The 13,704-nt window shown below is 38.9% G+C and overlaps 1 protein-coding gene across 1 annotated transcript in view; it reads left to right on the top strand.

Annotated features, from left to right (window-relative positions):
- LOC126492110 (histone acetyltransferase p300) overlaps positions 1-13,704 on the top strand; it is a 43,106-nt gene that overhangs the window by 1,319 nt on the left and 28,083 nt on the right. The window contains exons 2-10 of the mRNA XM_050128247.1: positions 579-840; positions 2,302-2,415; positions 3,339-3,584; positions 5,535-5,628; positions 6,120-6,257; positions 8,130-8,247; positions 9,364-9,538; positions 10,805-10,882; positions 11,970-12,079. Coding sequence (XP_049984204.1) covers positions 579-840; positions 2,302-2,415; positions 3,339-3,584; positions 5,535-5,628; positions 6,120-6,257; positions 8,130-8,247; positions 9,364-9,538; positions 10,805-10,882; positions 11,970-12,079 — 1,335 coding nt within the window. The remainder of the gene's footprint in view (positions 1-578; positions 841-2,301; positions 2,416-3,338; positions 3,585-5,534; positions 5,629-6,119; positions 6,258-8,129; positions 8,248-9,363; positions 9,539-10,804; positions 10,883-11,969; positions 12,080-13,704) is intronic.

Genomic DNA, 13,704 nt, shown 5'->3' with positions numbered 1-13,704 from the left:
TTCTTGTTTTTTTTTTTTTTTCCTTTTCTTTTTTTAGGATTTTTTTTTTTTAATGTGTATATGGATGTGTCCTGTTTTCATGGGAGTGCCCAAGTAATCTAGAAGAGGGTCTTGATTTTTTTAGAATTGGAGTTAAAGGTGTTAGTGAGTTCTGGACATGTGACTATGAATTGAATTTGGGTCTCTTGAAGAGCAAGCTTTAAAGCATCTCTCAAGCCCCTATGTGTTTTTTGAGGCAGGGTCTGGTTATAGGCTGGCTTCAAACTTGCTGTGTAGCAAAGACTGGCCTTGAATTCTGGCTCTCACCCTGTGGGTTTCCAGTACCGAGAATGTGTAGTTTACCTGTTCTTCATATTTGTTTAGTTCTCTGTTTTTTATACATACTTTGACTATTACTGCGAGTTGTTGTAATTATTTTTACTGCATTAAGCATTCTGATAATAGGGGTTATCATGTATTTATTGAATTGTTTCCATCCAAATTAAAAAATGAAGCCTGGCATAACTAAGAAGGGTTTAATTTGAAAATATCTAGTCCTTATTAAAAGATAGAACACAAATCTTTGTCATTTCTTTTAGGGTCAGCAGCCACCCTCATCAGCCCAGCAGCCAGGCCTGGTGACTTCAGTTGCCCCTGGGATGGGTTCTGGTGCACACACAGCTGATCCAGAGAAGCGCAAGCTCATCCAGCAGCAGCTTGTTCTCCTTTTACATGCTCACAAGTGCCAGCGCCGGGAGCAGGCCAATGGGGAAGTGAGGCAGTGCAATCTTCCCCATTGTCGAACCATGAAAAATGTTTTAAACCACATGACACACTGTCAGTCAGGCAAGTCCTGTCAAGGTGAGTAGCCTTAGGGTGATGTCATTATGGTTATACACATATTCTTTCATCAAATACATGAATTTGCTTCCCTTCCTTCATAAACAAATCAACTTCATATTCCAGGTGCATCCCAGACCAATAAAATCACAGCTTCTTGGTGTACATTTGCTTATTTATGCTCTTCCTGGCGATTAAACCCTGGACCATAAGCATGTTAGACAAGCACTCTATTGCCGAGCCATGTTTCTACCCCTGAATTTGCCAGAAGTTGCTGATTAGGCTGATCTAGGTATCAGCTAGGTTGTTCTGGGGATTCATTGTCATCAGCTCTCAAACATTAGGGTTAATATGATTGACAATTTGAGCACTAGAGGTCTGAACTCTGATCTTCATGCTTGCACAGAAAGCCATTGACTCACTTTACAATTTGAACATTCCTCATTTGCCTGTCATAATACCTTTAAAAAGTTATTGTCTGGATGAAATACAATTTACCCAGTTTGGTGAAAGAATCTTGTATTCGCTTGTGGAAATGATGAAGATAATTGGTGTGTAACAACAAAAAGATTTTAAGTGAGTAGGATATGATAGGATGGGAAATTGTAAAAGTTTTTTTTTTTTCAATTAAATGTTTATTTACAAAGTCTCACATGACTCTTCTAAAGTAGCACATGATGTCTAAAATTCAGCGTCAAGGATATTGTTTCTAATTACACAATAAACCAAGGCAAGACATATTTCTTAAGGTTAATATTTAAGAGATATAATTGTCCTTAGGCAAAGACAGACTAACAGTTTTAGGGATCACTTACTGACCGAATACTTTGTCACGTTCTATTTTTAGTATTTTATATGAATGACATCATTATTTATAGGTTTTTTTCCTGTCTCTTGAAATATGGTTCTCCTTATTTTCTAGGTGGTCTCAATTTTTTTTTATTGATATTTATTGAGCTCTACATTTTTCTCTGCTCTCCTCCCTGCCTCTCCCCTCCCTTAATCAAACTCCCCCAAGGTCCCCATGCTCCCAATTTACTCAGGTCTTGAGGAAGGTTGTTTCCTAATTTTCTGAGAAACCACCACACTGACATCCAAAGGGGTTCTACCAGCTTGCATTCCCACCAGTAATGCAGAAGTGTTCCCTGTGAAGCTTGTTTTCGTAAAAGTTTCTATTCTGTGATATTTGGTAGTTGATTTGTTCTAGCATAGCACTGCTCGGGTAGTACTGTTGAAGGCTTTGTGTGGGCAAATACCTAACACAATAACAGTTTTACCTAATAGTTTTATGTGTAACATTACCCAATAGTTTTATGTGTAGCAGCACTTTTATGGGTGTGTGTGTGTGTTTTTTTTTTTTTTTTGTGCTATAGCTTGGAATATCTTTATTTAGGAGGGGTACCACATCTGGAGCAACTTTTAATTAGTTGACTTATTCCTGTAAAGAAAACGTGAAATTCTCTCTCTCTTTTTTGGTTTTAGTGGCACATTGTGCATCTTCTCGACAAATCATTTCACACTGGAAGAATTGTACAAGGCATGATTGTCCTGTGTGTCTTCCTCTCAAAAATGCTGGGGATAAGCGAAATCAACAGTGTAAGTGTTTGAATCTTGCTGATTTATAACCAAGCTTGAGAAGTACACTAGTACCGTTTGATAGAGTTAAGATACTGCTTGATATGTGAGACTAGTGACCAAACTGGTCCTTTAATGCAATACCGAATAAAAAGTTTTTCCTCTATAAATTAATAAAAACATAACTCAGTGCGCCTTATCTTTAAAAACATCAGTAGGTGAATGTGTATTTTCTTGCCTCTCTTTGAGAGAGTCTTATTAACTATGTAGCCTACGCTGCCTTGAACTTGCTGTCTTTTTGCCTTAGCCTTCTGAGTGCTGGGATTACAATTGTGTACCATCATGTACAACTTAGTCTTGACTTTAAAATCTTCGAAATTGAATTATCATTGTTTTGGCATTGAACAGCTTATTACATACTTGCGGCCAAGTAGATCATTTGAACTTAAATAACAAAAAAGGTTGAACTTTTTTGTTTTTTAAAGACAGGTTTTGTTTTCTGTGTAATAGCTCTGGTTATTCTGGAACTAGCTCTTGTATACCAGGCTGGCTTGGAACTCCCAGAGATCTGCTTGCCTCAGCCTCCTACGTTCTGGGATTAAAGGCATGCACCACCTCCTTTTTAAAGCTATGTTCTTTGTGTGCATGTGTGAATTTTTATTTTATAAAATAAAAAATTATGAGATGAAGATAATGAGATCGTTCTCAGAGAAAAGTAATAAGTAAACATACTGCATTTAAAAAGTACAGCTACCACATCATTCTAAGCATTTAGCACATATAAAGCATGTATCTAGAAAATTTTTCAAAAGACCAGTTGGAGACATGGTCTATGATTCTAAGATCCTTCAGTAATTGAAACTTTAAAAAAATTCATTAAGCATTTTAGTCTCTTTTTCTTACCAATGATAGTATTCTGATACTGTGTCTTTTGTCTTTTCTAGCAATTCTTTCTGGAGCACCAGTTGGGCTTGGAAACCCTAGCTCTCTAGGAGTGGGTCAACAGTCTACCCCTAGCCTAAGCACTGTTAGTCAGATTGATCCCAGCTCTATAGAGCGGGCCTATGCTGCACTTGGACTACCCTATCAAGTAAACCAGATTCCACCACAACCCCAGGTACAAGCAAAGAATCAACAAAGTCAGCAGTCTGGGCAGTCTCCCCAAGGCATGCGACCCATGAACAACATGAGTAAGTTCCTTGTCTAGTTCAGAGGTGATGTGGTTAAGTATGTAATATCGTGTATAAATGAAGATTAATGTAGGCATGCTCCCTCTCCCCTTTGCCTCCCTACCTTTGTTGTCTCCCTTTGTTTTGTTTTTTTTACTAAATGAACTTTGGAATTAAGATAATTTTAAATTATAGCAGAAGGACTTCTTTAAAATTTTGAAAGAAATTACAGTAATACTTGATACTTTGGTTACGTTTCTCCTTTTCACACTTGAGATTAAATTTCCAGAAATAACATCCTTTGTGTCTCATGGACCTTTACCCACTGAGTCCATCTCATTGATCAACCCTATATGTTCTTGTTTACCCTCCCCCCCCAATTGGTTGATTTTGTTGCTGTTGTTTGCTTTTTGAGAAAGGGATCTAGCTGCTGTCTTGGAGTTTGTTATATAGACCAGGCTGGCCTCAAGTTCAGAGATCCTCCTACCTCTGCTTCCCAAGTGCTGGCATTAAAGGCATGCACCATCACACCTGGATTAGCCAACCTTGTTTTTAGAAAGTTAATTTTTTTTTCCCTTGGTGGCAATGTTGTACACCTTTAATCCCAGCACTTGAGGCAGAGGCAGGTGGATCTCTGAGTTTGAGGCCATCCTGGTCTACAGAGAGCAATCCAGTACAACCAAGGTTACACAAAGAAACCCCATTGCAAACAAAACAAAAAAATTATGTGTATTGGTGTGTGTCTGTATGCACATGTACTTGTACTGACTGGAGGGGAGTACAGGAGGGGGTGTTGAGTCTCCCATGGAATTGAAGTTTTGAGGCTTCTGACAGGGATGCTGGGAACTAAACTTGAGTCTCCTAGAGTACGATCAAGTGTTGTTTTTGTTTGTTGTTTGGTTTTTGTTTCTTTGAGATAGGGTATCTACATAGCCCTGGCTGTTGTGGAACTCACTATACCAATCCAGCCTTAAATTCAGAGACCTACCTGCTTCAGCCTGTAATGCTGAAGGCTTATACCATCATGCTAACATCCAAGCGAGTGTTCTTAACCCCCGAGTCTTTTCTCAGTCCTACCCTTTTCCTTACATTTTATGTATGAGTATATTTTGTTTGCTTTTATATTATTTTATCACATGCACATAGAGGCCAGAAGTGGGGTGGCAGTATTCTGGATTATAGTTTCCATGTGGGTGTTCTTATAGTCTTCCAATCTGTTTATTTTTTTCTTTTAGCATTTTTAATTATATGTATATATGTGTGTCCGTCCATGTGTGCATGTGAATGTGGTCAGAACTGTTGAATCTTGAGTTATATATATTACAGGTTCTTGTGAGCTATCTTACAATGGCTGCTAGGAACCAGACTGGCGAGTCTCTTAGCATTAGGGGTCTTAACATTGAGCCTTATCTCTCTAGCCTTGCTTTGTATCAGTTGTCTTTGGTTTTTCAGCATAGGGTTTCTCTCTGTATCTCTTGACTGTTCGGGAACTCACTCACTAGGCTAAGCTGGGTTCAGACTCACAGAGATCTGCTTGCCTCTGCCTCCTTGGGATTAAAGGCACGTGCCACCACCACCTGGCGAGACTCTTCTTGATTAACCTGGAGCTCACTCATTGACTAGATTGGCTGAGCAGTAAGGTCTGGAGACCACCCCTTTTGGTACTAGGGTTACATTTGAGCACCGTCAAATTCGTGTTTTATGTATGTGCATGAGATCTGGATTCTGGTCCTCATGCTAGTGTAGCAACACTGCCAATTGAGCCTTTTTTCCCCCCAGCTCCTCTGCCTCTCTTTTTCTTACTGGTTCGTATGGTTGCCCCATACGATTTTTCTGTGTTGTTAATTGCTTTGCTAAATGTATGTGCTAATTCTTTTTCTAATTTGACATTTTTTTTCACTTGGTTTAAGGCATTCATTGTATGGTGACTATTTTTTTTTTCTTTCCCTCCTTTGCTTTGTTTTGCTTTAGGTGCTAGTCCCATGGGTGTAAATGGAGGTGTAGGGGTTCAGACTCCAAATCTTCTTTCTGATTCCATGTTGCATTCGGCCATAAATTCTCAAAAGTAAGTTTGTGCCTTAGTCCCTTCAAATACTTGAAAATTCCTTGAGTTTTTTATTTTATTTCCTTTTTTTTTTTTTTACAAATAACTTTTAGGAAGGAAATTGTCCTAATTTGGCATTTAAATGAGTTAAACTATACCCCTCCATCCCATTCTTCAATGACGGATACTATCAGAATATATGTGCAAGTGTATAAAGTTTTCAAAGAATATGTTTTTTTAATGTTATTTTAAGCCAGTGTTCAAGGTTCTTGGTGTAAGGTAGTGTGTGTCCATATGGCAAAACAGCCTGGTGACGCAAGTTGGATTTTCAAATACAAGAGTTCCTTCCTCCTCGTCCTTCATAAGGAAACTGAGTCACACACAAACAACATGTAGTCTCATACATATGCCTCTTAAATACTCAGTCACCATTCATGGCAGTAATTACTGTTGTCTCTAGTTAAGTGAAGCCTGTTTCCAATACTAAAACTATTTGCCACTCATTTTCAAAGCCCAATGATGAGTGAAAATGCCAGTGTGGCCTCCTTGGGTCCTTTGCCAACAGCAGCCCAGCCATCTAGTACCGGAATTCGGAAACAGTGGCATGAAGATATTACTCAGGATCTTCGAAACCACCTTGTTCATAAACTGTAAGTAAAGTGATGGCATGTCAGTCTTAAGTGTTGTGGAGTTAATAGTGTTTCCAAAATCTAATCTTTCTCTGCTTTCCTCTCCATTTTTCTTCAAGTTATTTCACAAGTCTTATCATTAACATATAAATTATCCTGCCTAGTGTTAAGAAATATTAAATAATTTTTGTTTACTTGGAGATCATTAGGTGGTTCAGTGACTAAAGACTCTTGCTCTCAAGTTCGTCCTTGGACTTAAATGGTAGAAAGGGAAAACTGACTCCTGAAGGTGTGCTTTGAAACCACAAACAATAAATTAAACAATTTGAATAAAAAATTACTGCCAGAATATTTGATTAGGGTGAGTGCCACCACGACATGAAGTAGGTGTGATAGTGTGGCAGAAGGGTATCAGAAATTATACACATGCATATACAAGCTTATGCTAGTATCACATACATTTTTAGAGGTTGCCACATACCTTACTGAGAAATAGTTCAGTGGGAATCTCTTTATTTGTATTTTGAGTTAGGGTTTTTTCTAATCCCAGCTGTCTTGGAACTGGCAATACAAACTAGGATGGTCTTGAACTTGGAGATCCTCTTACCTCTGCCTTGTTGAGTACTGAAATTAAAGGCTGTGGCTACCACATCCAAGTTTAGAGCTAGAAACCATGATGACAAAATAGCTATCTCTTTGCTTCTCTATAAGTTGTAACAAAGTTTTGAATAATTGTTGGTTTTGTTTTGATAAGTAAATTTAAAAGAACAGAAATGTTTAAAGACAAATGATATTGGAAGAAAAGTCAGGTTTTCTCTGTTTATGTGGCACAGTACAACTTTTATGTAGAATCACAAAAACCAGAGAGTATTTAGTTTTATTCATGTGCATGTCTTTGTGTGAGTTTTATCCTATGTGGGTACGAGTGCATGGGGAGATACACTAGAACTGCCTGATACTGCTGATGAGAGAACAGGACCTGCTCTTAATCACTAAGTGGCTCTCTAGCCCTCCAGAAAGTATTTTTATGGGGTGGCTTTTTTTGTGATTACCAAACCTCTTTTAAGTTAGGGCTGGAGAGATGGCTATGGCTCAGAGGTTAAGAACACTGGCTGTTCCTCAAGGGTTACTGAGTTCAGTTTCCAGGAATTAAATGGTGTCCCACAACTATCTATAATGAGATCTGGTGCCCTCTTCTGACATGCAGGCAGAACACTGTATATACATAATCTTTTTAAAAATTCTTAATTTTTTAAAGTTAATATTATTTTAGATTGTAACACCAGTCTTCCTTTAATAAAATTGTTCGATAGGTAAGGTGGCACAGGCTTTTAATTCCAGCACTTGGGAGTAAGAGGCAGGCTGATCTCTGAGATTACAAGACTTGCCTAGTCTACAGAGGTCCAGGACAGCCAGTGCTATACAGAGAAACCCTGGTTTCCCCCTCATCCCCCTGAAAAAAAAAAAAGAAAAAAGGAAAACATGATCAAAATTAGACACACATTGTTCTGTTGGTAAATTTTGAAAAATATAGTAATTTAGGCTCTGGAGAGGTGACTTAAGAGCACTGGTTGCTATGTCAACTACCTAAACCAGCTCACCCACATGGCAGTTCACAGCTGTCTGTAACTCCAGTCCTACTGTATATGATCCCATTTTCTGGCCTCTGTGGGCACTGCACACTCGTGCAGACATACAGGTAAAAAGCCCTAAATAAAATAGAGTTGAGACTTAATGGAATTAACAACTTAAAAAAATAATTTTATATTTTGTGAATGAACCATGTCAGTATTGATAAGGGAAAACGTCACAGTATTCACAATATTGTGTATTTCTGTGGTGAATGTATATAAAGCTGACATGCCATTATAGTGGTACCATTTTATGTTCCAGTGTTCAAGCCATATTCCCCACTCCGGATCCTGCTGCTTTAAAAGACCGACGGATGGAAAACCTTGTTGCATATGCTCGTAAAGTAGAAGGGGACATGTATGAATCTGCAAACAATAGAGTGAGCATGAAGCTTTCTTCCTTTTCTGAAGTGGGCTGGTTGATTGTAGTTGGTTGCTTTTTGCTCTTTGTTCTTTGGCTCTTTGCCACCCAACTCCTCAATAAACCACATTTGAAGACTTTTTTCTTATAAATCCAGCCTTAGGTTGTCTAATTTGTAGCCATCTTTTCTTAAATTATTCCATCTATCTTTAGCCTCTAGACTCTGTCTCTCAATCATTAATGTAAACACACACAAGAATGACAGAGTTTCTTGACTATCCTGGAAATAACTGTAGGTCTGGCCTCAAACTCAGATCCAACTGCCTCTGCCTCCTTAGCGCTGGCATTAAAGGTGTGTGCTACCATGCTCAGTTTATATTTTATTTCTTTTTTCTTTCCCTCTGTAGCTTTGGAGCCTGCCCTTGGAACTAGGTCTTTTAGACCAGGCTGGCCTTGAACTCACAGAGATCCACTTGCCCTCCGCCTTGGCCTGTGCTGGGATTAAAGGTGTGTGCCACCACCGCCTGGCCTACATTTTCTTATAAGGAAAGGAGCTTATTGTTAATAGTTCTGGGCTGAGTTATATAGAACGTATTTTGTCAAGTAGTGTTTTCTCTGCATTAAATTTAATGTTTAATGCAGGGGTTAAGAACACTGGCTGCTCATCCAGAGGACCTGGGTTCAATTTCTAGCACCCACATGGCAGCTCACACCTGTTTGTAACTCCAGTTTCTGGGCTTCTGACAACCTCACACAGACATACATGCAGGCAACACCAAAGAAGGCAGTAAACATATGTCATTCTTTCTGTACCCTATAAAATGCCAGTTTGTGTTTTGTAAATAAAAAACTTATGGAAGTTACACTTTAATTTTTAACTTCATAGTAAAATTGCTAATCACATGTTATTGCAAGTTGAGTTCATTTATTAATGACTTATACATTATAGTCTTCATAATTTCTTGTCTTTTTTTTTTTTTTTTTGAGAATGATTTCTCTGTATCCCTGATTGTCACTTTGTAGGGCAGCCTCTCCCTCTACAGCCAAATTTAGTTCTTGTCTGCTCTTTAAATGGTTCAGTTTTTCTGTTAATTCTATTTCTGTTTTCTCATCTTTACTCAAATTTTATTTCTAGGCGGAATACTACCATCTCCTAGCTGAGAAGATCTATAAGATCCAGAAAGAACTAGAAGAGAAACGGAGGACTAGGTTACAGAAACAAAACATGCTACCAAGTGCTCCTGGCATGGTTCCAGTTTCTATGAATACTGGGACTAACATGGGACAGCAACAGCCAGGAATGACTACTAGTAAGTACTTTTTGTTATACTTAATATAAAGAAAGCAATACATCTGCTTTTTAAAACTTGGAGGGAGGACTATTAGGTTTCTAGGTATGATAATTGATATAACTTGATAATCTACAATTATTTTCACTGCCCAAGAGAGCCTTTGAAATTGTAACACTCGAGAAATGGCAGCTTGCATGTTTTCATTGGCTTTCTTCACCATCCACCTGTCTTACATATGACAGGTACCCAGTACGTATTGATAGACCAGGTAGATTGATGTTTCAATAGAAACTTTTTTTTTTTTTTTTTTTTTGATTTTTTTGAGACAAGGTTTCTCTGTAGTTTTTGGTTCCTGTCCTGGAACTAGCTCTTATAGGCCAGGCTGGCCTCGAACTCACAGAGATCTGCCTGCCTCCGCCTCCCGAGTGCTGGGATTAAAGGTATGCGCCGCCACCACCTGGCTAGTTGGTTTTTGTTGCTGCTGTTTTTTAAGGGTTTTGGTTTTTTTTGTTTGTTAATGTTTGTTTTTTGGTAAAGGTTGTCTTAGTGCTCTATTGCTGTGATGTACACTATGACCAGTTTTAGAGGGTTAGTTCATGATCATCATGGTGGGAAACAAACCTGTGGTACTGGAGTGAGCGGGAGAGGGGCATGTATGTACTTTTGAGAAGTCTTAAAGTTTACCCCTATGTTCTTCAACAAGACCATGCACATCACAACAAGGTCCTACTTCCTACTCCTTTCCAAATAGTTGTACTCTTTGAATGCCAAAGCATTCACATATGAGCCTGTAGGGCTATTCTCATTCAAACCACCACACAGGGTTTTCGCCCTGTAGACTGGGCTGGCCTTGAGCTCAGAGATCTTCTTGCCTCTGCCTCTCAGGTGCTGGACTATAGGTGTGTACTTCCACCTTGTAGATCCTGGCTATCAGACTCAGGTTGCCAGGTGCAAAAGTAAGAACCTTTGTTCACAAAGCCATCTTACTTGCCCAGTGACACTGTTCTTCTCTCTGTGTACCTTGTTGAAACTTGGACGAGAATCTAAGGAATTACCAAAATTAATATATTTTATTCTTATTTTAAATTTTAAGAGGCACAAAATGAATGGCCTAATGGAGCCTCTTTCTTCATATTCTTGTCTAATTAAAATATTTGTCTATTTAAAACCATTGATCTTTGAGATTGAGGTTAGAGATTCTCTAAGCTATTATTAATACTTGATGGGATTTTGTTGTTTTCAAGAAACAAAGGGATATCTAACTTTTTCTACCTTCCCCTCCAGATGGTCCTCTACCTGATCCAGCTATGATCCGTGGCAGCGTGCCAAACCAGATGATGCCTCGGATACCTCCGCAACCTGGTAAATTTATACAGAGTTGATTGTAAAAGTCCCTGATGTAAAACAGAATGACACTTCACCTTCCTTTAATTCATCAGCAAGTCCCCATAATTAACTGCTTTGGAAATTTGAAAATCCCTTGTATTGGAAATCCACCAAGGAGGGGAAAATGAGGAGCAGATTGGCTGACAGTTCCAGGAAGTAGTTCATAGTAAATAAGCAAGCATCCATTTAAGACCAATTCATTGCCAGGCATTAGTTCTCACCTTTAATCCCAGTACTCTATAGAGTAAGTGGCCAGTTGATAGAACTCTTGTCAGTACTTGATGGTGAATTTCAGGCTAGGTAGACCTTCATACTGAAACCCTGTCTCAAAAAAATACCCAATATAATCATCATCAATTTATTGGCTGCATGTGAACATTTGAGAGGCAGGGCTAAATGGATGGTTTTTAGTTCAAGCTTGAGTTCCAGGCTAGCCAGCACTATAGAGTGAGACTATTTCAAAATTTTAAAATGATAAAATGTAGTAATTTACTACATGGTATAAAATTTAGTTCAGTAACTATTAGCAATAATACCCTTGCTTTCTGAGTGGTGGTGGCACACGCCTTTAATCCCAGCATCCCAGCATTCGGGAGGCAGAGGCAGGTGGATCTCTGAGTTTGAGGCTAGTCTGGTCTATAAGAGCTAGTTCCAGTACAGGCTCCAAAAGATTACAGAGAAACTGTGTGTGTGTGTGTGTGTGTGTGTGTGTGTGTGTGTGTATACGACGACAAACCAAACCAAAAAGAACAACAACAAAAACCTTTCCTCCAGGCTAGAGAGAGAGAGAGAGCACAGTGGCTATCTCATACTGACTGCTGGTTCAGAGGACACTGGTTCAAATCCCAGGACCCATATGATACCTCACACTGTAATTTCACTTCCAGGGGACCTTGCATCCTCATAGAGACATACTTGCAGGCAAATAATGGCCTTGCTTGACTGTTGTGTTTCATTATTATTTTGTTGTTCCTCATCAAATGAGAAGAATCATATTAAAATTTATGTCTTGTTAATAAATTCATCAAGAGTACTGAAATTAATATTTTGCATGTATTCACAGGTTTGAATCAGTTTGGTCAGATGAATATTCCACAGCCCCCTATTGGACCTCGGCAACCCTCTCCTCTTCAGCACCATGGACAGCTGGCGCAGTCTGGGGCATTAAATCCGGTTAGTTTTACCTATACACCTTTGGGGAAAAATAATCTTTTTGTTTGTTATTACTTCAAAAGCACTAATGTTCATCAGTGTAACACAGAGGCAGGCGAATCTCTGAGTTCAAGGTCCGCCTGGCCTTCAAAGTGAATTCTAGGACAGCCAGGTCTGTTCACATAGAAGCTACGCCTCAAAAACAAAACAAAACAACCAAAATGTTCATATCTGTCTAAGCAGAACACTATTATCTGTGAATAAATTTTTTAAAAATTTATGTCAACACAGAATTTTACTATGTAGCCCCAACTGTCCTAGATCTCTGTTCGTAGACCAGCCTGACTTCAAACTCAGAAATCCTCTTGTTTCTTTCCATTTCTAGGGTGCTGGGATTAAAGGTATGTGTGCTATCACACTGGGCTAAGCACAAAATCTGAAAGTGCAGAAATTAGGATACAACACAATTTATTTTTGTTTTTCTGTTTTGCCTGAAAATCACACAGAAAAGTCTGGGGAGATGATGTAAAAGCATAAGAAACTGCATCCAGATTCCTAGCAGCCCATAAAAGCCAGGCTATGGTGGCATACACTTAAAACTTCAGTGCTACAACTGGAGATTGCCTCTAGCTCAGTTGCTACCTATCTGAGCCCAAAATGTGAACTCTGGATCCAATGTGAGACCCTGTCTCTAAAATGAAATGGAGGGCCTGGGACATTGCTTAGCTAATAAGAGTTTCTTTTTCTTACATGGCATTCAGGTTTAGTTGTGCCAGCATTGTATATGGTGGTTTATAACCATCCATAACTGCAGTTCTAAGGGAAATGTTACCCTCTTCTGACTTCTAGGCAGCATGAGGTGCACATATATACATGAAGAGAAAACAGCCATATGATATTTTTTTAATATGATGATTAAAAAAAAAAGAAAGGAAATGATGTGGAAAGAAAGTGCAGAAGGTACCATCCTGTTCCTATGGTAGAATTTGATGAGGAAAAGCAGCTTAAGGAATAGTTTTTTTTTGGCTTATGACTCCAGGGCCCAGATAGCCATAATGGCAAGCCAGAATTAGCAATAAGAGTAGGAATCTGAGAGATCACGAGATCACGTTTCAGCAACAAACAAGGAGCAGAGTGGTCAAACTGAAAAGGGATCAATATAACTATAAACTCCGCCCACGCATACTGACATACTTTGTTCAGCAATGCTGTATGTGCTGAAGATTTTATAATCTTCCCCAAATAGCGTCACTAGCTGGAGACCAAAGTGTTCAAATGCCCAAGCATATGGGAGAAGTTTCTCGCTGATATTAACAGAGCACCTACCCAGTATCCATCTACATGCAGATTTACACATACCTCAAATTTTAAAAACAAAACAAAGGTATACATGGAAGTTTCTGGCCCATCCAGTCCCATAGCTGTTTGCCCCCCCCCCCCCCAATACAGAGGCTTATATTAATTATAAACAATTTTGCCTTTTAGTTGAGGCTTGTTATTAACTAGCTCTTACAACTTAACCCATAATTCTTATCTATGTTTAGCCACATGGCTTGGTATTTGTCAGTGCAGCATTCTCATCTTGTTTCCTCTGCGTTTGGTTGCCCCACTTATAATTCCTGCTTGGCTACTGGACAGTCAGCATT

Source organism: Alexandromys fortis, unplaced genomic scaffold (assembly GCF_014885135.2).
Source record: "Alexandromys fortis isolate MF-2015 unplaced genomic scaffold, M_Fortis_MF-2015_v1.1 scaffold_290, whole genome shotgun sequence".
NCBI lineage: Eukaryota > Metazoa > Chordata > Mammalia > Rodentia > Cricetidae > Alexandromys > Alexandromys fortis.
Note: the sequence above shows the minus strand (reverse complement) of the source record. Positions and strands in the feature narration are given on the sequence as shown.